This window comes from Colobus angolensis, unplaced genomic scaffold (genome assembly GCF_000951035.1).
Source record: "Colobus angolensis palliatus isolate OR3802 unplaced genomic scaffold, Cang.pa_1.0 Scaffold32, whole genome shotgun sequence".
NCBI lineage: Eukaryota > Metazoa > Chordata > Mammalia > Primates > Cercopithecidae > Colobus > Colobus angolensis.
Genome location: NW_012116488.1, coordinates 3,577,912 through 3,605,433, shown reverse-complemented (window position 1 = coordinate 3,605,433; position 27,522 = coordinate 3,577,912). Strand labels below are relative to the sequence as shown.

At 45.1% G+C, this 27,522-nt stretch overlaps 1 protein-coding gene across 2 annotated transcripts in view; it reads right to left on the bottom strand.

Moving 5' to 3' along the window:
• The window catches only part of MOK (MOK protein kinase), a 76,805-nt gene that overhangs the window by 27,555 nt on the left and 21,728 nt on the right, over window positions 1-27,522 (bottom strand). The window contains exons 2-4 of one of the 2 annotated variants that reach the window (XM_011951439.1): window positions 23,750-23,864; window positions 8,217-8,306; window positions 5,968-6,038 (exon numbers count right to left, since the gene is read on the bottom strand). In XM_011951439.1, coding sequence (XP_011806829.1) covers window positions 5,968-6,038; window positions 8,217-8,306; window positions 23,750-23,864 — 276 coding nt within the window. The remainder of the gene's footprint in view (window positions 1-5,967; window positions 6,039-8,216; window positions 8,307-23,749; window positions 23,865-27,522) is intronic. The other variant, XM_011951440.1, reaches the window with a different exon arrangement.

Here is a 27,522-nt window from a genome sequence, read left to right as displayed (position 1 = left end):
AAAAAAAAAAAAAGCAGATTTCAAGGCCTGAACCTAGATCTAATGGAGGCAGGAATCTGTGCTTCTCAGATGCCTTCAGTCCCAGGTAAGAGTCCTCTTCAGGTGCCCGCCCTTCCTTGCCTCCCTGGGTCTCCTCCTGGAAACTCTCTACTCACAGCCCTAGGGGTAGGGAGCTGTTCCTGGTCCCGGGCCAGTAGGAGAGGTGTTACTGCTGGAGTGAGCTATCAGGGCAACAGTGTGTGCCCAGTGGTCTGAACAGCTGGAGACCACAGCCTTGCAAAGGTAAGTGCTGCCCAGCCACTCTCCACAAACTTCTCCAGAACGAGATCCGAACTTTCTGGGCCCAAGACTGTATCTGGTTCCCATCAGATTCTTGTTTTCAAACAGTTTGAAACAAGTAAAATAGAGTACAATTAACAAGTCACTCAGAAGTTTCTCATATGTCCCTTAGTGAATGCCAGCAGGCCCCAAAAGCTCTAGCTCTCCTGACCAAGGTAATTTTTACCAAATACTCTCATTAAGAAGCCTCTAAGGAATGTCATATATGACACTAGTAATTTTAAAAACTTAAGTGAACACAGTGATAAACCAAGGCATTCACTGTGACTCAGCACTAACTGAAGGAATACAGCTGCCACTGTGGCCTGCATGATGACAGCATCCCCAGCACACACCCCTCCAGCGAGGGTGGAGAGAACCACAAACTAGTCACTCACTAAGACAAATGAGTATTTTTTTTTTTTTTTTGACACAGGGTCTCACTCTGCTGCCCAGGCTGGAGTGCAGTGATACAATCAGCTCATTGCAGCCTCGACCTCCTGGGCTCAAGCCATCCTCCCACCTCAGCCATCTCAGTAGTTGGGTCTATAGGCGTGTGCCACCACACCGAGATAATTTTTTTTAAAAAATATTTTGTATAGACAGGGTCTCAGGCTAGTCTCAAACTCCTGTGCTCACGCAATCCTCCCGCCTTGGCCTCCCAAAGTGTTGGGACTACATGTGTGAGCCACTGCACCTGGTCCTATCAATTTAACTTGAAACAGTTAAAAAAGAGAGTAGATTCAGAAACAATCTTGTAAAAGAGTAGCTGCCTCTATAGTCAGATTATGACGGAAACTAAACCTCTTTTACAATTTTTCCTTCATAAATTCCAAGACAGGCTTTCCTACTGCAGATGGCATGAGCCCAGAGTCGTTAGGCACATGCACCCAAATACACAAACTAGGGTCGCTGGCGGGGTAGCCATTCTCTATTCACCCCAATTACTACTTAATGCCAAAGAATCCAGAGACATTCTTCCAGAGAGAGTGGTGGGCAAAGGGCCTTCGCCATCCCTTCCCCAGGCTCCCACACCACTCTTGCCTTCATGGCACACCCACAGATTGACTTGCTCAGGACCTAGCCCAACCCCCATCTAGCATGCCAGGCCTGAAAATCCAAATGACATTCTTCATGCTGCCTTGCAGCTGAGAGTTTCAGATGTGACTTGGGCTCTGCCTAAATGGAACACTTGGGAAAGACGCTTCAGGCCCAGGTATGGGGGCAGATGAGAGGAGAGAAGGCATCCATTCTGAGGGCACGGATCACAGCTGCCTCCTGATCCTAGCAGAAAAGGCTTGATTCCAGCCCCGGTAGCTGCAGCAGCTTTATTCTGCAGAGCGTTGTCAGCAGCAGGGCCAGCAGCCTGATCATGGAGAGCAGCTGTGAGAAGCAACTTCCTATAGGCCAAGCCCGGAGTCTGCTTCTTCAGTCCTCCCAACAATTCTGGCAATCTATCCATATCACAGAGTAACCCCTCTGGAGTTAATCAGAGAATAGGGGAGACTGTTGTTTGCAACTAAAAGGGAGACTCAACACATCCACCTACAGCAAATTTATTCTTAAAACAGTAACTGGAGAATTCCTTCTAAAAAGGTGCTACTCAAAGCACAGTCCACGAGCTGATGACAGTTCAGGGACTGTTACTGGTCTAAGAGGAGATGACATAAATTAAGAACAACTGTTTAGAACCGTTTGTGGCAATTTGACATGTTGTGACATCTAAGCACATGATCACTTTTCTGGTAATTCATTTTTACTACATTTCACAAAAATTCTGGTCTGCAATACATTAGAAATAAGACAACTGGTCTTCTGTGATCATTTTGGAAACACTGGTCTAAATACCAACTGAAAACCACCTCTCCCTTGCTTTAAAGCCCAGTAACGGCTTCCCATTGAAGCTGTAGAGTAATGAAAATTATTACCCTCGCCCTACCAGCCTCATTGGTGCCTGCCTACTCCATTTCCTGCAACTCTCCTCCATGTCCTCCAGCCACATGGGCCTCGTTCCTCATGGTGGCCTCAGGACCTTTGCACTGGCTGTCCCTCTGCCTGAAGTACTCTATCCTCATCACTCTCTAACACATTGGCCAGTTTCATTCACTGACAGCACTTATCCCTATCTGGAATTCTTGATCATTTTGACTGATATTCTTGGTAATTTCTTTGTTTGTTTCCTGTCATCGAGTGTGAGCTCCACATGGGTGGGAACTGTGTCTGTTATGTTCCCCACCATGTCCCTGCCTCTGGAATAACCCATGGTATGTCATTGCAAATGAGACATCCTCTCCTGCACCTGTCTAATTCTACCACTCCTCCAGGAAAGCCCTGTTTTCCCAGCCCACACAATCTCTGCCTCATCTGACACCTGTTCAACAAAGAGAAAATTACCCCAGCAATTCCTTTTCTCTTATGATACCACTTTCATATAGTTTATGTGGACACTAGACTATATACTCTTTCAGGCCAGGCACGGTGGCTCACGCCTGTAATCCCAGCACTTTGGGAGGCTGAGGCGTGCAGATCATGAGGTCAGGAGTTCGAGATAGCCTGGCCAACATAGTGAAACCCCGTCTGTACTAAAAATACAAAAAGTTAGCTGGGCATGGCAGCAGACATTCCAGCTACTCAGGAGGCTGAGGCAGGAGAATGGCTTGAACCCGGGAGGCGGAGGTTGCAGTGAGCTGAGATGGTGCCATTGCACTCCAGCCTGGGCAACAAAGTGAGACTCCATCTCAAAAAAAAAAAATTAGTTGGGCGTGGTGGCGGACGCCTGTAATCCCAGCTACTCGGGAGGCTGAGGCAGAAGAATGGCTTGAACCTGGGAGGCAGAGCTTGCAGTGAGCCAAGATCACGCCATTGCACTCCAGCCTGGGCAACAGAGTGAGACTCCGTCTCAAGAAAAAAAAAAAAAAAGACTATATACCCTTTCAATATCAAAAACATGCATCTGACATGCTGCTTCTTTATCTTCCCAGTTCTTGCCAGACCTTGCACATTGCTGTAGACAATTCAATAATGGCTGTGTGATTGTTCCCTTATTTCATTATTATCTCATTCTTTAGTCTTTCATAGTGCTCCTCAATATTCTAATAACCTGAGAGCAGCAATTTAAGTCATAAGAATCGCCATTCTGGTAGCAAAAGCCTTAGTGATTGTTTGAGTTTTCACTAAAGCAGCATCATCGTCAACAACCGTAAATAATTAGGTGCCCCTATTCATTTAAGGCACTGAGCTGGGCCCAGAAACAGAGATCCAGGGCAGCAACAGAGCTTAATGGTTAGGATTTCAGAGTCAGGCTTGAGTTTAAGTCCCAGTTCTGCCATTCATTAACAACTTAATTTTGGATTATTACTTAATCCTTCAAGCTTCAATTTCCTCATCTGTAAAATGGGAATAATAATAGTGCCAACCACAGAGGGTTGTCATAAGGCAGTATGTGTGATGGTTAAGAACATGCACTCGCCGGGCGCGGTGGCTCACGCCTGTAATCCCAGCACTTTGGGAGGCCAAGGTGGGCATATCACCTGAGGTCAGGAGTTCAAGACCAGCCTGACCAACATGGAGAAACCCCATCTCTACTAAAAACACAAAATTAGCCGGGGTGGTGGCACATGCCTGTATTCCCAGCTACTCAGGAGGCTGAGGCAGGAGAATTGCTTGAACCCGGGAGGTGGAGGTTGTGGTGAGCCGAGAACGCGCCACTGCACTCCAGCCTGGCGACACAGCGAGACTCCATCTTAAAAAAAAAAAAAAAAATTAGCCAGGCAGGGTAGCACATGCCTGTAGTCCAGCTACTTGGGAGACTGAGGCAGGAGAATCACTTGAACCTGGGAGGTGGAGGTTGCAGTGAGCTGAGATTGCGCCACTGGGAGAGCTAGACTCCATTCAAAAAAAAAAAAAAATATATACACACACACACACACTAAACAACGCTTTCTCAAGCATCTAAAGACGCAGTGACTTGCCAAAAATTCTCCCTTCTTGTTGAGTTTTGTTTTTATTTTTTCTTGAGATGGAGTCTGGCTGCGATGTCCAGGCTAGAGCGCAGTGGCATGATCTTGGCTCACTGCAACCTCTGCTTCCCAGGTTCAAGCTATTCTCCTACCTCAGTCCCAAGTAGCTGGGACTACAGGAACACGCCACCACGCCCAGCTAATTTTTGTTGTATTTTTAGCAGAGACAAGGTTTCACTGTATTGGCCAGGCTGGTCTTGCTAGGATTACAGGCATAAGTCACCACATCCGGTCTTTATTTTTATTTTTTGAGATGGAGTCTCACTCTGTCACCCAGGCTGGAGTGCAGTGGAACGATCTCGGCTCACTGCAACCTCCGCCTCCTAGGTTCAAGCGATTCTCCTGCCTCAGCCTCCTGAGTAGCTGGGACTACAGGCAGATACATACCACCATGCCTGGCTAATTTCTTGTGTGTATTTTTTAGTAGAGACAGGGTTTCACCTTGTTAGTCAAGCTGGTCTTGAACTCCTGATCTCAAGTGATCCACCCGTACTGGCCTCCCTCCTAAAGAGCTAGGATTATAGGCATGAGCCACTGCGCCCAGCTTTATATACATCAACTTTTATGGATGTAGAAAAACTTGGCTACTTATGCTATTTATTTTGCTAGTAATTTACTATCACACACATATTTTAAGTCACATATAAAATACATGAATATTGATAAAATGCTTTTTTCCACTATCCAATTTCATAAAAACAATTTTATTTGAACTCTTCATATATATCTTCAACATCAGTGTCTTCTTCATCACAAAAATAGTTTATCGATCTAAAAAGTTTCCATAGCACATCATCTTCAGTGTGGCCCAAATTGTGAGCTAACATACCATCTAAATCATCTATGATGCTGTCACTAAAATTCTTTTCCAATAAGTAGTCACTCATGTGACAGTAGGACAGTTGTTTTTTAGTTGTCCTCTAGGTATAACGTGATATGAAAAATCCAACACTTGCTGTGTTGCTTTCTTAGTGAGATATACAAGGTTCATTTGTCCTGACATCTAACACAACCATGAGGTCAGGCCCCCAGGAACAATTTGCTCAATGAGGGCCAGCCGGCTCTCCTTTTCTCCTGTTGCCCTCAGGGGACCTCTGTAAGGATCTGAAACCAGCCCTGACTGAGGTCACCTCAGGCAAACATGCTGTCTTCAACAGTGCTTCATTGTTCAGAAGAAAGGAAATGAATGAGCATCGTGGAAAATGGCAGGAGCTTCCCTCACATGCAGGGGACTATTCTGGAGGGAAAGCTCTGCCTGAAGAGGCATGGAACAGAATGTTGAGCAACAGTAGATCTGGAGAGCTGAGAGGCCCCCTGAGCCAGTGGGCCTGTGCACGCATGCCCACGGTGGGGCTGGCTGCGGGCGCTCTGCCCCTGCTGCCTCCTGCCACCCTCCCCCAGATCACAAGGCACCCAGAGGGCCTGGGACTTTCTTTCTTGTTTGCAGTCATGTTCTGAGTAGACGAGCCGTCAGGAAAATGCCTTCCCATGAGTGAAGTGGCACTGTACTGTGTATTATATATAACTACGGCACTATGATGACTAATGATGTTGAGAACAACTAAGCATATGTATGAATTAGAAGCCTTAAAAGAGGATCTTAGGTTAGCTTTCAAATGATTCCACGTACCTCGTATTAGCTCATAAATATTCATGTCCATAAGTTCACATATTAGTGCAAGAGAACCAGATTTTCTGTCACTGAAGAAGAAAGCAAGTTTTTAAAATAAATTTTATGGCCTTAATCAGAAAATACAATCCAATATTTAATCCATTTGTAAACATTTCTAGTAAACATAAGGCACTCCCTCATCAAATACTACAGTGTAATTGCTGAAACAGTAAAGGTTCTGATTTCAAATCAGTATTTCAGGTAAAATTAATTAAAAATACTAGCAAAACCCAACTTTGAACAAAATTCTAAAAGTCGAAAACATATATGTCTTGAAAATACATAATTAACTATCAGCAGAAAGAAGAAAAAGGTTGGGGAGTTGGGTAAGCAAAACAATAAAAGAGGCCACGTGTGGTGGCTCATGCCTGTAATCCCAGCACTTTGGGAGGCCAACGTGGTGGATCACTTCAGGTTAGGAGTTTGAGGCCAACCTGGCCAACATGGTGAAACCCCGTCCCTACTAAAAATACAAAAGCTGGGTGTGGTGGCGGGCGCCTATAGTCCCAGCTGCTCGGGAGGCTGAGGGAGGAGAATAGCTTAAACCCAGGAGGTGGAGGTTGCAGTGAGCCAAGATCGCACCACTCTACTCCAGCCTGGGCAAAAGAGTGAGACCCTGTCTCAAAAAAAAAAGAAAAGAAATTAATTCGTGCTCCATGACTGCAAATTAAATTTTAATTTAGCTAAATTCCTGCCATGTAATTGGGATAAATCACAATGGGAGAATAACAACCAAAAACCAGTCAGGGGAAAAAGAGAAAAACGAGTCACATCACAAGCGTGTGATATCAATGCTGACACAGAATGGGGACAGAGACTGCTGGCTGAGCCACCAACTTCTCCTGAGTTCAAGTAGGCCCTTAAAGGGTTCCCAGAGTCCTGAGCGGGAGCCTGTATCACCCCAGACCCTACTCTGGGTGCCTCCAATCTGGCAGGAAGGGGTCTTGGTTGTTACGAGGCCCACGTGAGATTCTGGACAGAGTGCTGTGGAAACTGTGTGGGAGGTGCATGACGTGCATGCAGTGTTGACACTATGACATACTAACTGCAGTCTCTGGACCTGGCCCAAATTGACTTCTAAGAACACTACAGGCCAGGAAGTCACACAGTTATAACAAGACATTTCATTTTGAGTTTAAAACTGTTCCACTCTCTGATTAAAATCTACTAGACTTTAACTGGCAATGGAGTTTAACTGGAGTTCCTTGGGCGATCTTACAGGCCAGACTCCCTCCGGAGCCACAGCGAAGCTTCTACACCGAGGGCCACCCTCTCAGAGTGGCGGTGCCATTCCAGCCCACAGCAAAGAAGGTTCCCAAATCCTGTAGTCTGACTCCCTGGCTCAATGAGGTCTGTAAGCCCAGCACAGAGTTGTCAGGAAGAAGGCTTCCCAGGCTCAGGCAGGCACCGAGGGACAAGCTGTGCTCTGCCTTCTTGAATGATAGATAAGCCTTATGGAAACTACTCTATAATTAGAACAGAAATGAAAAATCCCCAGAAATGTTATCAATTACAGTAAGAAAGGCTACAGGAGACTGTTCAGAAATGACAACTGGCAGGGACAGAGTGAGAATGTACAATCCCTGAAATAACACAACAGTGCTTTTCCAGTAGGTCAAAATTCACACTCAAGACCTCAGCAGCCTAACTGGGCTCCAGGAGATGAACTGTTTGCACGATGGATGCTTTCATGATGTGGAGTCACCTCAATGAAGGCATTTCCACATTAAGAATCAGATGCTGGCCGGGCACAGTGGCTCATATCTCTAATCCCAGCATTTTGGGAGGCCAAGGTGGGTGGATCACCTGAGGTCAGGAGTTTGAGACCAACCTGGTCAACATGGTGAAACCCCATCTCCACTAAAAATACAAAAATTAGCCAGGCGTGGTGGCAGGCACCTGTGATCCCAGCTACTCAGGAGGCTGAGGCAGGAGATGGCTTGAACCAAGGAGGTGGAGTTTGTTGTGAGCCGAGATTGCGCCACTGCACTCCAGCCTGGGTGACAGAGAGAGACTCCTTCTCAAAAAACTAAAAAAAAGGATTAAATGTACATTCTTCCAAATAAAAATGTGATGTAAGATGAAGTAAAAATGGTTACTCTCTGAGTTACAAAGCAAATATTCAAAATGTCTACCATGGTTTTCTTCCTTAAAAAGAGATTATTTTGATCAAATTTAGATAACTTTTCAGCTCCAAATATACTTACAAAACCACTTCATGCAACGTAAGAATGTTTGGGTGCGGATTCAGGCGCCTCAGTGCTTGGATCTCTCGTAGGCTGTTGACTTGCTCAATACTATCGTGTAGGTAAAAATGGATAGCTCATTCACAGTTTAGGTCAACTTCAAAATTAGAGTTACTTATTATCCAGGATCACAGTTTTAAAACTCACAAATATTTCAAGCAAGTTAATCAGCTTTTATTTCTCCCATTAGAAACTGAAGTTAAGCTATACCTCATTGCTGTATTAAAAAACAAGGTTCTTATAGCTAGAACGTATGTTAAAATTTTTCCCATCTAAGATCCTGAAATAATACTTGGTAGTTTATTTTACAGATTAACATAAAAACAGACATTAAAACTTATGATTAAATTTATTAATAAGATTAATAATTAAGATTTAGTCTTCAGTTTACAGATATACTATCTGAAAATGAGCACTTCAAAGTTCCAAGAAAAGACCCACCCCTCTTTTTTTTTTTTTTTTGAGACAAAGCCTCACTGTCATTCAGGCTGGAGTGCAATGGTGCAATCATGTCTCACTGGAGGCTCAGGTGATCCTCCCACTTTAGCTTCCTGAGCAGCTGGGACCACAGGTGCATCCCACTATGCCCTCTCAAACTCCCAGGCTCAAATGATCTGCCCGCCTCAGCCACCCAAAGTACTGTAATTACAAGTGAGAGCCACTGTGCCCAGCCTCTTTCTTATCTTTAATGATGCTATACTCTTTTCGATCGCTTTTTTTTTGAAACGGAGTTTCCCTCTTGTTGCCCAGGCTGGAGTGCAATGGTGCGATCTTGGCTCACTGCAACCTCTGCCTCCCGGGTTCAAGCAATTCTCCTGCCTCAGCCTCCCGAGTAGCTGGGATTACAGGTGCCTGCCACCATGCCTGGCTAATTTTTGTATTTTTAGTAGAAATGGAGTTCACCATGTTGGCCAGGCTGGTCTCAAACGCCTGGCCTCAGGTGATCTACCCATCTTGGCTTCCCAGAGTGCTGGGATTACAAGTGTGAGCTACTACACCCGGCCCTCTTTTCCATTTCATTCACCTGGTGACAAGCACGCTCTTGGCAGGTGTGTCTTATTGTAGGCTCTTCTTTATGAAGACCGCTCTGCCAATACAAATCATGCCAATACAGTGCAATCAGGTCCAAGGTCTGAGGCTGGCTGTCACTGCCCTCTAGACAGACCTCTTTTGAGAATGCCACTTCATTACGGTAGGCCTATGGGGTCACATCTGATTGAATAATTCAATTCACCAGAAACTGTCATCTCAGGGGCTCCAAAAGGAACTAATTGTGGGACTACTTTTTCAATTGGCAAATTCTGTTCTATCAACTTTTAACATATAGTGGAAAGCTCAACATTTTGTTTGGTTATTTGAAGAGTAGTTTTACCCAGCAGTATAGGTGTAGTTTTAAATCAGTATGGCTGAGGCTGGGCGTGGTCGCTCATGCCTGTAATCCCAGCACTTTGGGAGTCCAAGGTGGGTGGATTACCTGAGGTCAGGAGTTCCAGACCAGCCTGGCCAACATGGTGAAACCCCGTCTCTACTAAAAATACAAAAATTAGCTGGGCACAGTGGCACGTGCCTGTAATCTCAGTCACTTGGGAGGCTGAGGCAGGAGAATGGCTTGAACCCAGGAGGCGGAGGTTGCAGTGAGCCGAGATTGTGCCATTGTATTCTAGCCTGCACAACAGAGTGAGACTCCATCTCAAATAAATAAATAAATAAATAAGTCTGAATATTTTACGTCACTCACATGTTAGCCAACAAATAGAAACCTGATATTTAAGAAAAGCCTGAAAACAGAATAGCCTGAAGAGTCTAAGAATATTTTGGACTAAAAGTTCTAGCCCCCATTTTCATTACTATCCTGTATTTCCTCCCTCACATCCAAGTTGGTATTCAAAGTGTTAGCAACTCGCACCCCAGATCCACAACCAATCAGAAAAGACACAGCCAACCATGCTGGAGCCGGATCCTCAAGGTGGCCAGAACTAGGGAGTGCAGAACAAGGGGTCCAGGCGACACTCAGGAGCGTCAGGACAGCAGCTATTTACCAATGAATACAAATCATTCAATATTCTACAACACACAGAACAAAAAAAAAAAAAAAATTATAGGGAGGAAAAGAAAAAAAAAAAAAAAAAAAAAAAAAAAATCCAGGCCAAAATGCCAACAGTGTTGAGATAGAGAAATCCTGCTTCAGGTGGAAAGAGTTAACAAGCTAGCAATAGTTTCAATTTTTGAACACCCAATCTGAAAAACTTAGGTTTTAGAACTGGGCAGCCAAACAGCCATACTATTTAGACAAACATCCACTCTTCTCATCTGTATTAGGAAAACCAGTTATCACACCCCAAAACATATTTTGCTTATTGGAGACAGGATTCTTTCATATCTCCACAGGCATTCACTGAGAAATAATGAACTAAGACAAATATTTAGAAAGGCACATTTTCCTGGATATTGCTAGATACCAGGATCTAGCAATTGTTAAAGTAATAGTGATTAATAAAATTCAAATCAACTCTATCCCCTCTATTAAAATCATGAAAAAAAAAATCTAAAAAAAACCTGGAAGTAACTACTTTTCTTTGCCTTGGAGTTGGTTTGAATTTTGTGGTCAGGTGACATTCAGTTTGTTTTTGTTTATTGTTCTGTTAGAAACAAAATATCACAGAATTGAACATAAGAGGAATGTAGGCAGCCTTTGCTCCAAAAAGAACCAGATGACATTTACCATAAGTGGAATCTACAAATGGAACAAATTATGATCACCAGGACTCAGACTTTTAAAAAAAATTTAAAGATCGGCCGGGCTCATTGGCTCACGCCTGTAATCCCAGCACTTTGGGAGGCCGAGGTGGGCAGATCATGAGGTCAGGAGATCGAGACTATCCTGGCTAACACGGTGAAACCCCACCTCTACTAAAAAATACAAAAAATTAGCTGGGTGTGGAGATGGGTGCCTGTAGTCCCAGCTACAGGAGAATGGCGTAAACCCAGGAGGTGGAGCTTGCAGTGAACCGAGATCGCGCCACTGCACTACAGCCTGGGTGACAGAGCGAGACTCTGTCTCAACAAAAAAAAAAAAATTAAAGATCAATTATGAAATTTCAACATTTCATTTTATTGGATGAATTTTATGGAAAATAAGTTTATCTAACCAATACAATCTATATGAGGAATGTCCTCAAAGTGAAGGGAAGGGGAGGAAGAACTGGTTATATTAATATTAAACAAAATAGACTGCAAAATAAGGATTACTACTACTTATGATTTCATGATGTTAAAAAAAGAGTCAATACATTAGAAGCAATGACAATTGTAAATGTGTATGTGCCAAATAAGAGAATTTTTTTTGTTTTTGTTTTTTTTGGCGGACTGAATCTTGCTCTGTCATTAAGGCTGGAGTGCAGTGGCAAGATCTAGGCTCACTGCAACCTCTGCCTTCCAGGTGGAAGCTATCCTCCTACCTCAGCCTCCTGAGTAGCTGGGATTATAGGTACCCACCAGGCTATTTTTGTATTTTCAGTAGAGACGAGGTTTCATCATGGTGGCAAGGCTGCTCTCGAACCCCCAACCTCAGGTGATCCACCTGCCTCGGCCTCCCAAAGTGCTGGGATTATAGGCATGAGCCACTGTGCCCAGCCCGAAGTATAATTTTCATGGCATAAAATTCAGCTATTGTAAATGAGTTTTAGGACATTTATACAGCTGTGAAACTGTCACCACAATTCCATTGCAGAACCCTTTTATCATCTGTTGGGAGGTTTTTGATAACAACTAATAAAATATGGCTATTTTATCAAATACGGCTGTTTCAAATTTCAGTTTTATTTTGTGTCAGATTTGGTAACTGTGTTTTTTGAGGAATTTGTTTATCTAACCTAAATTGTCATATTTATTGGCATACAGTTATCTGTAATACTCTCATTATTTAATTTTTTGGGTTTTTTTTTTGAGTTTTTTTTTGGTTTTCTTCCTCTTGTTGCCTTGTGCAATGGCACAATCTCGCCTCACTGCAACCTCTGCCTCCCAGGTTCAACTGATTCTCCTGCCTCAGCCTCCCGAGGAGCTGGAATTACAGGTGGCCCACCACCACGCTTAGTTAATTTTTTGTATTTTTAGTAAAGGCAGGGTTTCGCTGTGTTGGCCAGGCTAGTCTCAAACTTCTGACCTCGTCATCCGCCCGCCTTGGCCTCCCAAAGTGCTGGGATTACAGGCGTGAGCCACCGCGCCCCGCCTATTATTATTATTATTTTTTTTTTTTTGAGGTGGAGTCTCGCTCTGTTGCCCGGACTGGAGTGCAGTGGCCGGATCTCAGCTCACTGCAAGCTCCGCCTCCCGGGTTCACGCCATTCTTCTGCTTCAGCCTCCCGGGTAGCTGGGACTACAGGTGCCGCCACCTTGCCCGGCTAGTTTTTGTATTTTTAGTAGAGACGGGGTTTCACCGTGTTAGCCAGGATGGTCTCAATCTCCTGACCTTGTGATCCACCCATCTCGGCTTCCCAAAGTGCTGGGATTACAGGCTTGAGCCACCGTGCCCGGCCTTAAAGACAGATTCTCACTCTGTTGCCCAGGTTGGAGTGCACTGGTGCAATCTCAGCTCACTGCAACCTCTGCCTCCAGGATTCAAGCCATTCTTGTGCCTCAGCCTCCTGAGTAACTGGGATTACTGGCATGTACTACCACACCCAACTAATTTTTGTAGTTTTGGTAGAACAGAGTTTTGCCATGTTGGCCAGGCTAGTCTCAAACTCCTGGCCTCAAATGATCCACCCATCTCAGCCTCTGCAAGTGCTGGGAATACAGGTGTGAGCCACTGCACCCAGCCGCAAAACCTACAGGGTCTTACACTGTTGCCCAGGCTGGAGTGCAGTGGTGTAATCACTGCTTACTGCAGCCTTGACCTCCTGATCTCAAGCCATCCTCCCACCTCAGTCTTCCAGGTGGCTGGGACCACAGGTGCCTGCCACCATGCCCAGCTGTTTTCTATTTGTAGAAACAAAGTCTTCTCTTGTCCAGGCTGGTCTCAAACTCCTGGGCTTAAGCAGTCCTCCCACCTCAGCCTCCCAATGTGCTGGGATTAAAGGTGTGAGACACCTCGCCTAACTCCCTAACAAAGACTTTTACATAGTAAGAAAAGTATAGGCCAAGCACGGTAGCTCACACCTGTAATCCCAGCACTTTGGGAGGCCAAGTCTGGCAGACTGCCTGAGGTCAAGAGTTCAAGACCAGCCTGGCCAACATGGCAAAACCCCATCTTTACTAAAAATACAAAAATTAGCTGGGCATGGTGGTGCGTGCCTGTAATCCCAGCTACTTGGGAGGCTGAGGCAGGAGAATTGCTTGAGGCAGAGGTTGCAGAGAGCTAAGATCACACCACCGCGCTCTAGCCTGTGCGGCACAGTGAAACTCCATCACGAAAAAAAAAAGTAACCCTTATGAGTACAAATACAAAAATACTTGACAAAATACTATCAAATCCAGCAATATGTAAAACTGATCGCATGTTATGACTAAGTGGGGAATCCCAGTTATACTGGGAATGCAAGGTTGAGTTATTATTCAAAAATGAATAATTTTTGCCACAAAGCCCGGCTAATTTTTTGTATTTTTAGTAGGTTTCACTGTTGTCAGCCAGGATGGTGTTGATCTTCTGACCTCACGATCTGCCCATCTCGGCCTCCCAAAGTGCTGGAATTACAGGTGTGAGCCACCACGCCCGGCTTTTGTTTTTTTTTTTTTGAGACAGGTTCTCACTCTGTCACCCAGGCTGCAGTGCAGCTGCATGATCTTGGCTCACTGAAGTCTCCAAGAGGCTCAAGCAATCTTCCCACCTCAGCCTCCCAAGCAGCTGCGACTATAGGTATGTGCCACTACACCTGGCTAATTTTTGTATTTTCACTCAAGATGTGGTTTCACCATGTTGTCCAGGCTGGTCTTGAACTCCTGGGCTCACGTGATCAGCCCACCTCAGTCTCTTAAAGTGCTGCGATTACAGGCGTGACACACTGTGCCCGGCTGGTTTTATTTTTTAATAGAATTAATGAGCTATACTCCTAGAATCCTCACAGAAAAAAAAAAAAACATGAGCTGATTCTAAAATGTATATGGATGTACAGAGGACCTAGAGTAGGCAAAATTGTCTCTAAAAACATGAAGAGGCTGGCCACGGTACCTCACACCTATAATCCCAGCACTTTGGGAGGCCAAGGCAGGTGGATCACCTGAGGTCAAGAGTTTGAGACCAGCCTGACCAACATGGTGAAACCCTGTCTCAACTAAAAATACAAAAATTAGCTGGGCGTGGTGGTGGGCACCTGCAATCCCAGCTACTCAGGAGGCTGAGGCAGGAGAATTGCTTGAAACCAGGAGGCGGAGATTATATCATTGCACTCCAGCCTGGGCGACAGAACGAGACACTATCTCAGAAAAGAAGAAGAAAGACTTTTAATATCTGACTTCAAAATTTACTTTTGAGCTACATTAATCAAAACAGTATAGTATTGGCATAATGACAGTCAAAGAGGGCAATGAAACAGAATAGAGAGTCCAAAACAGACCTACACTTTTGCAGTCAATTGGCTTTTGGCAAAATAACCCACTGAGGGCAAGGAAAGTCTTTTTTTTAAACAAATGATACTGGAACAACTGGATATTCATTTGGGAAAAAAAAGATGATGCTTGATCCCTACTGCTCACCATTCACAAAAATTAACTTAAGATGGATCACAGATCTAAATGTAAAAAGTTAAAATGGTAAGGTTTTTAGAAGAAAATACAGGAGAATATATTCACAACCTGCAAATAGGCAAAAATTTCTTCTAAGACAGAAAGCAAAAAACAATAACCACAAAAAATTTCATAAATTGGACTTCACTGACATAAAAAACTTCAGCACATGAAAAGACGCCATAAAGAAAATGGATAAGCAGCCAGGCGCGGTGGCTCAAGCCTGTAATCCCAGCACTTTGGGAGGCCAAGGCAGGAGGATCACGAGGTCAGGAGATCGAGCATCCTGGCTAACACGGTGAAACCCCATCTCTACTAAAAAATACAAAAAACTAGCCAGGTGAGGTGGCGGACGCCTGTAGTCCCAGCTACTGGGGAGGCTGAGGCAGGAGAATGGCGTAAACCCGGGAGGCGGAGCTTGCAGTGAGCTGAGATCCGGCCACTGCACTCCAGCTGGGCGACAGAGCGAGACTCTGTCTCCAAAAAAAAAAAAAAGAAAGAAAATGGATAAGCAAACCACAGACTTGGAGAAACTACCTGTAAAACGTATCTGATAAAAGACTTCTATACAGAATATATAAAGAACTCCTAAATTCAATAAAAAGGCAAACAGCCTAATGTTTTAAATTATTTTTTCTTTTTTTCTCCCTTAGGATAGCTTGTTTCTTAAGGTCTAAATTTTTAAAAGGGCAAAAACTTGGACAGGCAGTTCATAAATGAAGATACACGAATGGCCAGTAAGTACATGATCAAGTGTTCATCATTAGTAATCAGGGAAGTAGAAACCAAAACTAGCATGAGATAATTCCATACAATCACCAGAATGGCTTAAACTTAAAATAACAACAACATCAAATGCTGGTGAGAATAGGGAGCAACTGGAACTTTTATTCTTCTCTGGTGGTAATTTAAAAAGCTACAGGCCAGGCACGGTGGCTCACCCCTGCAATCCCAGCACTCTGGGAGGCTGAGGTAGGCGGATCACGAGGTCAGGAGATCGAGACCATCCTGGCTAACATGGTGAAACCCCGTCTCTACTAAAAAGTAAAAATAAAAAAAAATTAGCCAGGCCTGGTGGCGGGCAACCTGTGCTCCCAACTACTCGAGAGGCTGAGGCAAGAGAATGGCATGAACCCAGGAGTTGGAGCTTGCAGTGAGCCGAGATAGCCAGCCTGGGCAACAGAGGGAGACTCTGTCTCAAAAAGATAATAAAATAAAAAAATGAAATAAAAAGCTACAATCCCTTTGAGAAAAGGCTTGTCAGTTTCTTATAAAGTCAAACATATACCTACCCTTTGACCCAGTGATTCTGTTTCTAGGTAACTGCCTAAGAAAAAATAAAAACATACAAAAAATTAGCCGGGTGTGGTGGTACATGCCTGTAGTCCCAGATACTCTGGAGGCTGAGGCGGGGGAATCACTTGAACCCAGGAGGCGGAGGTTGTGGTGAGCTGAGATCATGCCAACGCACTCCAGCCTGGGCAACAAGAGCGAAACTCCATCTCAAAAAAAAAAAAAAAAAAAGAAAGAAAAAATGAAAACATATACGCACAAGTAGAATTTCTATATTTCTTTAGTTGTTTTTTTGAGACAGGGTCTTGCTCTGTCACCTAGGCTGGAGTGCAGTGGTGTGATCATGGCTCATTGCAGCCTCAACTTCCCAGGCTCAAGCAATGCTCCCATCTCAGCCTCTCAAGTAGCTAGGACTACAGGAGCAAGCCACCATGCCCTGGTCTTTTTTTTTTTTTTTTTTTTTTTCTGTAGAGAAAAAAAGATACTAAAAGTCTTTCTTCATAAGACATACAGACCAGGCTGTATGCTGCCCAGTCTGGTCTCAAACTCCTGGGCTCAAGCAATCTTCGCGCCTCGGCTTCCCACAGTGCTGGGATTACAGAAGCAAGCCACTATACTCAGCCTAAGAAGTCGAATTTCATAGCAGCTTTATTCATGGTAGCCCAAAACTGGAAACTATCAAAAAGTCCATTAACAGGAAAATGGATAAAAAAATTGTGTTGTAATCACAGATTGTAATGAATGTTGCTCAACATTAAAAAGGCATAAACTGGCCAGGTGCGGTAGCTCACGTCTATAATCCCAGCACCTTGGGAGGCCGAAGCGGGTGGATTACCTGAGCTCAGGAGTTCAAGACTAGCCTGTCCAGTGAAACCCCGTCTCTACTAAAAATATAAAAATTAGCTGGGTGTGGCGGCAGAGACCTGTAGTCCCAGCTACTCAGGAGGCTGAGGCAGGAGAACTGCGTGAACCTGGGAGGCAGAGGTTGCAGTGAGCTGAGATTGCGCCACTGCACTCCAGCCTGGGCAACAGAGCAAGACTCCATCTCAAAAAAAAAAAAAAGAGATTAAAACTATTGAACAACAGTCACGATAAATCTCAAAGACATGATGCTGAGTGCAAGGAGCTGGACACAAGAGTACATACTAGTGATTGCCTGGGATGGCAGTGGGAAATTGAAAAGGAACAAGGAAGAACTTTCTAGGGTTATAGTAATGTTCCACATCTTGATTACTCGAGAATATCCATTTGCCAAAACTGTACAGATAAACAATGTGTACTTCAAGGTATACAAATTTTACATTTAAAAAACTGTATAATGTTATAAATTGCATGTTTGTGTCCTCTAAAATTCACACGTTGAAACCCTAAACTCCCAGTGGGATGATATGAGGAGGAGGGGCTTTTGAGAGGTAATTCGAGCACATGGCATTAGTGGCTCTAAGAAATGCCAGAAAGACTCTAGAGAACATGCGTCCTCTCTCTCTCTCTGCTATCTGTCATTTGAGGACAAAGCAAGAAAAGGGCCATCTGCAAATCCTAAAGCAAGCCCTCGCCAGACACCAGACCTGTCTGCCAGCACCTTAATCTTGCACTTACCACCCTCCAGAACTGTAATAAATAAATGTCTGCTGTTTAAGCCACACAGAATACAGTATAATTTGTTATAGCAGCCCAAACTATATGGAGACATATCATAATGACCAAGTAGAGGAAGGACACTGGGTGGAGGCATACATGAAATAAAAATCGCAGGCTTGCTGATTCTGGCTGCTGGATACCTAGGGTTACTGTTCATTTTGTGTATGTTTGAGGTTTTTCATATTATATTCTTTTAAGTTAAAAAAAAAAAAGGCTTTTAGAGAGACTCATAAATTCCTTGCCTTTCTTTTTTTCTTTTTTTTTTTGAGATGGAGTCTCGCTCTGTCACCCAGGCTGGAGTGCAGTGGCGCGATGTTGGCTCACTGAAAGCTCCGCCTCCCAGGTTCACACCATTCTCCTGCCTCAGCCTCCTGAGTAGCTGGGACTACAGGTGCCCACCACCACACCTGGCTGATTTTTTATATTTTTAGTGGAGATGGGGTTCCACCATGTTAGCCAGGATGGTCTCCATCTCCTGACCTCGTGATCCGCCCGCCTCGGCCTCCCAAACTGCTGGGATTATAGGCGTGAGCCACAGCACCCGGCCCTTTGTTTTTATCTATAACCTTACACAGCAGACTTTTTGTTTCTGTAAAAGTAATGTGAGGACTGCTTAGAGGTGTGACTTGAGAAAAACCATGTACCACATCTAGACCTGACGGTGGCATCAGGGTCTGCAGCTGGGAAGAACGGTGGGAAGATCACTGTTCTTCCCACCGTCTGTGTAGGAAGGACCTACACAGACCTGGACTCAGACTGGGCTCCACGACGTGTAGGTAGCAATGGGCCGGCTGGGGAACTTGTTCTCTCAGAATTTCAATTCCCCAGACTGAAAGATGTAACAATGCATCTTCCTCCCAGGGCCGCAGTCAGGATTCAATGACACATGCATATAATTCCCCTAGCACTGTCCATGACACCAGATATGTAGTGAACAACTGCGGTAATCTTACTATTATTATCATCTCACTTCCATCTCCAAAATAGTCTTCAAGCTCTCCTAACTTATATTACCTGTTATGGAAAAGCTGATTTACACAGCAAGTTGCTTTTTACGGTATGCCAGCACTGCACTAAGTGCTTCAACTGCATTACTTCATTTGACCCTCACAACAATCTCATGAGGTAGATACTGTGGTTATCCCCACTGTAGAAATAAACAGAGGCACGGAGAAATGACGGAATTGTCCAAGATGGCATTAACTACAGTGGAGGATCTGCTAGTTCTGACCTTTAGAGTCAGAGCTAGTTACGCTATGCTGAACCCCAGGTTTAGCAGACTTGTGCCAATGTCACTGCCTCGGGGCACAAAGGGAGATCCCGCAAATACCAAGACTACGTATTTTTTTTTAAGAGACTCACTCCATTTCTTCTATTTCTATAGGGAAAATATAGACTAAAAGCACAGCAAAAGAGAACCATCGTTGTTGTTGTTTTTGAGACAGGGTCATGCTCTGTCGCCCAGGCTGGAGTGCAGTGGCACAATCATGGCTCACTGCAACCTCAACCTCCAGGACTCAAGCAGTCCCCCACTTCACTCTCCTGAGTAGCTAGCACTACAGGCACCACCACTATGCCCAGCTAATTTTTTTATTTCTTTTTTTGGTAGAATGGGGTTTTGCCATGTTGCCCAGGCTGGTCTTGAACTTCCAGGCTCAACTGATCCGCCCACCTTGGCCTCCCAAAGTGCTGGGATTACAGGTGTCAGCCACTGTGCCCAAAGAGAGCCTATTCTTAATTGTGTACTTTTGGTGAGTGTTGGTGGAGGAAAATTCTGAGGAGACACCAGAAAAGATACCAAAAGGACTCAGTTCTGTTGAGGCCTCAGGCAAGTAACTAACCTTCTTATCCCTAACCAAGGCCTTGAGTGACTCAAAAGGCAAACAACGCTCAGGAGTGAAAGTGCCCTCCCTGCCACAGTACTAATCCATTATGTGTATTTTTTTTTTACCTTTCTTTTTTTTTTGAGACGGAGTCTCGCTCTGTCACCCAGGCTGGAGTGCTGTGGCCGGATCTCAGCTCACTGCAAGCTCCGCCTCCCGGGTTCACGCCATTCTTCTGCTTCAGCCTCCCGGGTAGCTGGGACTACAGGTGCCGCCACCTTGCCCGGCTAGTTTTTTGTATTTTTTAGTAGAGACGGGGTTTCACCGTGTTAGCCAGGATGGTCTCGATCTCCTGACCTCGTGATCCGCCTGTCTCGGCCTCCCAAAGTGCTGGGATTACAGGCTTGAGCCACTGCGCCCGGCCATTTTTTACCTTTCTTTAACTTCATATTAACTAAGATTACTGCAAAAGCTATCCATTTCTATTTGAATTAAAGCAGAGGAAAGGAGCAGAAGTAACACTGGAGGGGGTAGGGGTCAGATGCTCCAAATACCAACCTCGTGCTGCCCAAGAGACTCAGTGCGACTTTCTGCTACTAATGCTTCACATTCCTCACACCACCCACACAGCTGTGCAAGGTGACTGTGAGGATTCATTTACACAATGATAAGAAAGCAGAAACCGATTTGTGTGTGTGTGCCGTTACCTAACGGACATGGTTTCCTGGTGGTGAGGCACATCCTGGATCTGCTTTCTGCCAAATCCCTCACACCCCAAAAGTGCCTGGTCCAGCAGAATTTTGGCTTCCTTGTTGAGGAAGGCAGAGTGAGACAGGGTCTCACTCTGTCGCCCAGGCTGGAGTTCAGTAGCACAAACACAGCTCACTGCAGCTTCACCTCCTTCCTGGATTCAAGAGATCCTCCCACTTCAGCCTCCCAAGTAGCTGGGACCACAGGCACACACTACCGCGCCCGGGTGATTTTTTTATTTTTTTGTAGAGACAGAGTTTCCCTTTGTTGCCCAGGCTGGTCTCAAACTCCTGGGCTCAAGCGATTCTCCCACCTTGGCCTTCTAATGTGCCGGGATTACACGAGCCACCATGCCGGGCCAACCTATGGGATGTGTTCTAATCAACTGCTTTTGAAGTTAAAGGCAAAGAACATAAATTGTTTCTGAAATACAACAAATGATTGCACATACAGTAAGGAAGGCCATGATCCACTGCACATTTACCATGTGCCCCACCTTGTTAGTTTTCTGTTCATTCCCTTGCTTAGTCCTCAAGCACTCATGACAAGGAAGACAAGATTCAGGTGGACCAGGCACTTTTGGTGTGTGAGGAATCTGGTAGACGGCAGACCCAGGATGTGCTTCATCACCAGGAAACCATGTCCCTTAGGTAACCGCACAATCTTCCCAGGGGCTGAGGAGGTATGAGAAGGAACTTCAATAAACTGAGCATTCTTCACCCATTAGAGAACTGCTGCTTAGAACATTCTAAACTTATTTGAAAGAGGCTGCACCCAGGACTGTAATCCTAGCACTTTGGGAGGCCAAGGCAAGTAGATCACTTTCAGCTCAGGAGTTCGAGACCAGCCGCAACATGGCGAGACCCTGTCTCTACAAAAATACAAAAATTAGGCTGGGCACAGTGGTTCACACCTGTAATCCCTGCACTTTGGGATGCCAAGGTGGGCAGATCACTTGAGGTCAGGAGTCTGAGACCAGCCTGGCCAACATGATGAAACTCCATCTCTACTAAAAATGTAAAAATTTGCCAAGTGCAGTGATGCACACCTGTAGTCCCAGGCACTCGGGAGGCTGAGGCAGGAGAATTGCTTGAACCCGGGAGGCAGAGGTTGCAGTGAACCAAGATCACGCCACTGCACTCCAGCCTAGGTGACAATGTGAGACTCTGTCTCAAAAAACAAAAAAAATTACAAAAATTTGCTAGGCATTTGGTGGCTCACACCTGTAGTCCCAGTTACTCAGGAGGCTGAGGCTGGAGAATCATTTGCACCCCAGAAGCAGAGGTTGTAGTGAGCTGAGGTCACACCACTGCACTCTAGCCTGGGCAACAGATTGAGACCCTGACTCGAAAAAAAAAAAAACCAAAAAGCATCACAGCCTACTGTTCAAAGTCCTGTACCAGCAACTTTGGGTCAAAGGTGGCTGTTTAAGGAAGTTTATTTTTGTTGAGATGGGGTCTTGCTATGTTGCCCAGGCTGATCCTGAACTCCTGCATTCAAGCAATCCTCCTGCCTCAGCCTCCCAAGTAGCTGGAATTTCAGGTGTGAGCCACAGCACCCAGCTGTCTGCTCTTTAGATACGGGATCATCAGTACACTGTGCATCAAATTCTCTCTCATCAGTGGTTTACAAGTAAAGATGCAGTCAGGGAAGGAAAGAAACACAGAGAATGCAGAATGCATAAAGAGGAAGAAGTGCTAGAGGAGAAGGAGCAGAACACCTGGTGGCTTCAGTCTTCCTAGTGATAGGTAAACTGCCATATGCATTGGGCAGTGAAGAACAAGGATTTGCCTTAGCAGAATCTGGGTTCACATCTGGCTCTGCCCACCCAGTGATCTAGAAAAAATGTCAAATTACCTCACATCTCTAAGCACCTATCCTCATGTACAAAACAAGGATACCTACCCTATCCAGATGTCATGAGGATGAAATTACTGTTCTTGGCCAGGTGGGTGGCTCACACCTATAATTCCAGCACTTTGGGAGGCTGAGACAGGAGGATCACTTGAGCCCGGGAGTTTGACATCAGCTTGGGCAACACAGTGAGACCCCATCTCTATTTTTAAAGTTAACTAATTAATTAACTAAAAAATGAAGGGTGGGTATGGTGGCTCAGGCTGAGCATGATGGCTCAGGGTGGGCATGGTGACTCATGCCTATAATCCCTGCACTTACATTATATTAATATATTAATTTATTCACAGTTAAATTGCAAGGACCTCTACTACATTTAGACTAAGGTTGCATTTATAGAAGTCCAACACATGGCCAGGCACAGTGGCTCATGCCTGTAATCCCAGCCCTTTGGGAGGCTGAGGCAGGCAGATACCTTGAGGTCAGGAGTTCGAGACTAGCCTGGGCAACAGGGTGAAACCCCGTCTCTACAAAAAACACAAAAATTAGCCAGGCGTGTGGTCTGCTCCTGTGGTCCCAGCTACTCAGAACACTGAGGTGGGAAGATCGCTTAAGCCTGGGAGGTGGAGGCTGCAGTGAGCTGTGATCGAGTCATTGCACTCCAGCCTGGATGACAGGGTGAGACCCTGTCTCAAACAAAACAAAACAAAAACAAACAAAATAAATGTGCTAGGCACAGTGGCTCACACCTGCAATCCCAGCACTTTGGGAGGCCAAGGCGGGCGGATCACTTGAGGCCAAGGAGTTCAAGACCAGCCTGGCCAACAGGGTAAAACCTGATCTATACTTTAAAAAGATAATAATTAGCAGGGCTTAGTGGCACACACCTGCAGTTGCAGCTACTAGGAGGCTAAGTCACAAGAATCGCTTGAACTGGGGTGGCGGAGGTTGCAGTGAGCCAAGATTGCACCACTGCACTCCAGCCTGGGAGACAGAGTGAGATTCTGCCTCAAAAAAAAAAAAATTTAATAGATCATAAAGCGTTCACTTCCGAGCTCTCTATCCTGTTCCATTGGTTGATATATCATTTTTTGTTGTTTTTTTAATTAAAAAAAAAAGAAATCCAACACATATATAACTTTTAGGAACATACAGACTGTTTAAGGTGAGACACACTTTTGAAACTTAAAAACTTTTTTGTGGTCATTCATCACTGATATTACAGTAAGACTGGATATGAGTAAACTCCAGTATGGTAAACATAACATCAGCACATAACCCTCACTGCCCAAAGAAATCTGACTGTATCTTACACTTTATTAAATTAATAAAGTTCCCTCCTAATAGTAAGTCTCTGTTATTGATTGAAACCTGGATGTGTGTTTGGTCCCAAGTGCATCTCTGGCAGCCTACCTTTCAAAGCGTTGCTTCATTTGTTTACATGCATAGTAGTTTCCATCTCTCAGGCTTTGCATCTTCATAACTTCAGAAAACGTTCCCTCTCCTATTTTGCCAATTGCTTTATAGTCTATAAATAAAAATGATTACAAAAATAAAATGTTATTTATGCATATATTTGTATTCACTTCCAGACAGCAAACTTTTAATCTGTAACATAATTTAACAGCAATATACTGAGAATTGTTTCTCCTACCTTTGTAAGGTTTAGTGGTCCCCTCAACTTTAGGGGAAGCTGGAACAAAGCATCATTTCCTCCCAGTCTGTGCCCTCCCTTGTATAGCAGGAACCACCTTACCTGGATCCTGGCCAGTGAGGAGAGGCTCAGCTACCCTACAAGATTCAGAAAGCAGAGGAGCAGCAGAGATGGGATTCTTCCAGCAGGGGTGGGCATGGGCGTGGGTGTAGGCTCTGGGCTGATGTCACATTGCACCAGCAGCCTCTAAGGACTCTCCTGAAATTCACCTTCCCTGGTCCTACAGAGGGCCCAGCTGATCTGCAACAGTTTCCTACAATTCTTGCACTTCCTAATTTTCTGAAGGCTAGCAGTAACTTTCCCTGGCTCTGCTGCCACCACATCACCCCTAGCCCTGATAATGGTTTTGTAAGCCTCTAGTTCACTATGTTAAATGCCTTCCTGCTTGAAATACCTAGGGTAGTTTCCATTTTCCTGACCAAACCCTGACTAACAACAAATGAGCACCTTGATGTGGGCTGCTGCTGTGAACAAAAATCTGAAATATATGAGTTTGGCTTATTGGTCAGGTGGCAAAATGCTACAGAGCCTGGCATATATCATGATGAAATATTGCCCGCTTAAAGGAATGCCTGTGGTCACTGCTGCCTTTCATAGACCCAGTGTCCGCCGAGCCTGCTGGCCTAGGGAAAGTGGTGGGAAGAGTCAGAAAGATGGAGTATGTTCATTACTACTGACTGCCTTAGCAAGCTACTTCAAGACAAAGGTAAGTACAGGCAAGAATGGCTATACCACTTTTTAAGCAGAAATGGAAGGAATAAGTAAAGTCTAGAGAGCAAAAGTCTCACCAGTTGTAAAAGTTTCTACAGCCCAAATAATAGGAGAGTACGACTGCAAAACATTGGCAGAGAACAGGCCGCGAGCCTTCTCCGTTGAACAAATGGCTCATCTTTGCAGCAGAGATCACAGGAAGGCAGTTACAACCTCCAGGCATTTGTTTCAGAAAGCTTCAAGGAAGCTCCTGTAAATTGAGACCCAGAAGCATATGAGCGAGGCCGCACAGAAATAAGGCAGGCTTGGGGCCAGGCGTGGTAGCTCAGCCTGTAATCCCTGCACTTTAGGAGGCCAAGACAGGCAGATTACCCACCTGAGGTCAGGAGTTTCAGACCAGCCTGGCCAAATGCCGAAACCCTGTCTCTACTAAACATACAAAAAATTAGCCAGGTGTAGTGGCATACACCTGTAGTCCCAGCTACTCGGGAAGGTGGGGCAGGAGAATCGCTCGAACCCGGGAGGTGGAGGTTGCAGTAAGTCAAGACCACACCACTGCACTCCAGCCTGGGCTACAGAGCGAGACGCCATCTCAAAAACAAACAAACAAACAAAAAAACCACAGACTAGAGAGAGAGATCTCTAGCAGAACCTTGGGTATGGGGCTGACCAGAAGCAAACAGACCAGAAATCTTCAAACATCACTTAGACTGCAGCAGAAACAAGCCTTGAGTAAAAGAGGCCTTCACTTCAGGCCCCAAACCTGCATCTGCACAAAGCAGATGGGATCTTGCTATGTTGCCCAGGCTGGCCTCAAACTCCTGGGCTCAAGCCTAAACTTCTACCTCAGCCTCCCAAGTGGCTAGCATGAGCCATTGCCCCCAGTTGACAGGGTTTCAAAACGGCAGCGCTGAAAGTGGGCATCCTCTTCAGTATTCCTTTCCACATGCACATTTTTGAATGCCTTGTCTGAATTCTGATTTGTACAAACCATCAGTAAAAAGGTATTCATTTTTCAGAAGTGATAATGGTTATGTCAAAACACAAAAAAAGTCCTTATCTGTTAGCAAAAAAATACAGAAGTATTTCCAGGTGAAAATGACATAATAATTAGGATTTACTTTAAAATATCCCTGGCCGGGTGGTGGCTCACGCCTGTAATCCCAGCGTTTTGGGAGGCTCAAGTAGGCGGAACACTTGAGGCCAGGAGTTTGAGACCAGCCTGGCCAACACGGTGAAACCACGTCTCTCCTAAAAATACAAAAATTAGCTAGGTGTGGTGGTGCACACCTGTAATCCCAGCTACTTGGAAGGCTGAGGAAGAATCGCTTGAACCCCGAAGGCAGAGGTTGCAGTGAGCCGAGATGGCACCACTGCACTCCAGCTTGGGGGACAAGAGCAAAACTCCGTCTCAAAAAATAAAATAAAATAAAATAAAATACCCCTGTACATTCCCATTCACTACTGCTGAAATTATAAACTGACATAGTCTCTTTGGAGGGCAATTTGGAAGCACCTATTAAATCTTTAAGATGTGCATCCTCCAGCCGGGCGTAGTGGCTCACGCCTGTAATCCCAGCACTTTGGGAGGCCAAGGTGAGGATCACTTGAGCCCAGGAGCTCAAGGCCAAGTTAGGCAACATAGACCCCATCTCTACAAAAAATAATTAGCCAGACTCAATGGCACACGCCTGTCATCCCAGCTACCCAGGAGGCTGAAGTAGGAGGATCGCTTGAGCCCAGGAGTTTGAGGCTGCAGTGAGTAGGGATTGCACCACTATACACTAGCCTGGGTGACAGAGGGAGACCCTGTCTAAAAAAAAAGACTTGCTCAAGTACATATGATAGGAAGATTAATGATTGCACCATTAATCAATACAGTAAAGCTGATAACCCAAATGGTCCCCATAGGGAACTGGATTAATATGGTTTACCTGTATAACGGACTATACTGTAAATATTTAAAATAATGGGTGGCAGGCGCCTGTAGTCCCAGCCATTCGAGAGGCTGACACAGGAGAATCACTTCAACCTGGGAGGTGGAGGCTGCAGTAAGCTGAGACTGCGCCACTACACTCCAGCTGGGCAACGCAGTGAGACTCCATCTCAAAAAAATAATAACAGTAACAATAATAATAATAATGTCCTTAAAAACTACACACACACACACACACACACACGGAATTAACAGCAGCTCTGAGGGGTGAGGTTACAGGTGTCTCATTTTCTAAGTTAGATATTTTCCACAATGTTGTTTTTTGAAATCTATTTTCACTATTTTATTTCAAAATACCCAAAAAAGATGGTGGTGGGGAAAATGGTAAAATGCTGATCACTGCTGAAATTCGGTGATGGATTTATGAGGGTTCACTGGGTGCGGTGGCTCAGGCCTGTCATCCCAGCACTTTGGGAAGCCAAGGCAGGCAGATCACCTGAGGTCAGGAGTTCGAGACCAGCCTGACCAACATGGCGAAAATCCATCTCTACTATAAATACAAAACTTGGCCGGGCGCAGTGGCACATGCCTGTAATCCCAGCACTTTGGGAGGCCGAGACAGGCAGATCACGGGGTCAGGAGTTCAAGACCAGGCTTGCCTGACAAAGATGGTGAAACCTCATCCTACTAAAAACACAAAAATTAGCCGAGCGTGGTGGCGTGTGCCTGTAGTCCCAGCTACTTGGGAGGCTGAGGCAGAAGAATCACTTGAACCCGGGAGGCGGAGGTTCCAGTGAGCCGAGATTGCGCCACTGCACTCCAGCC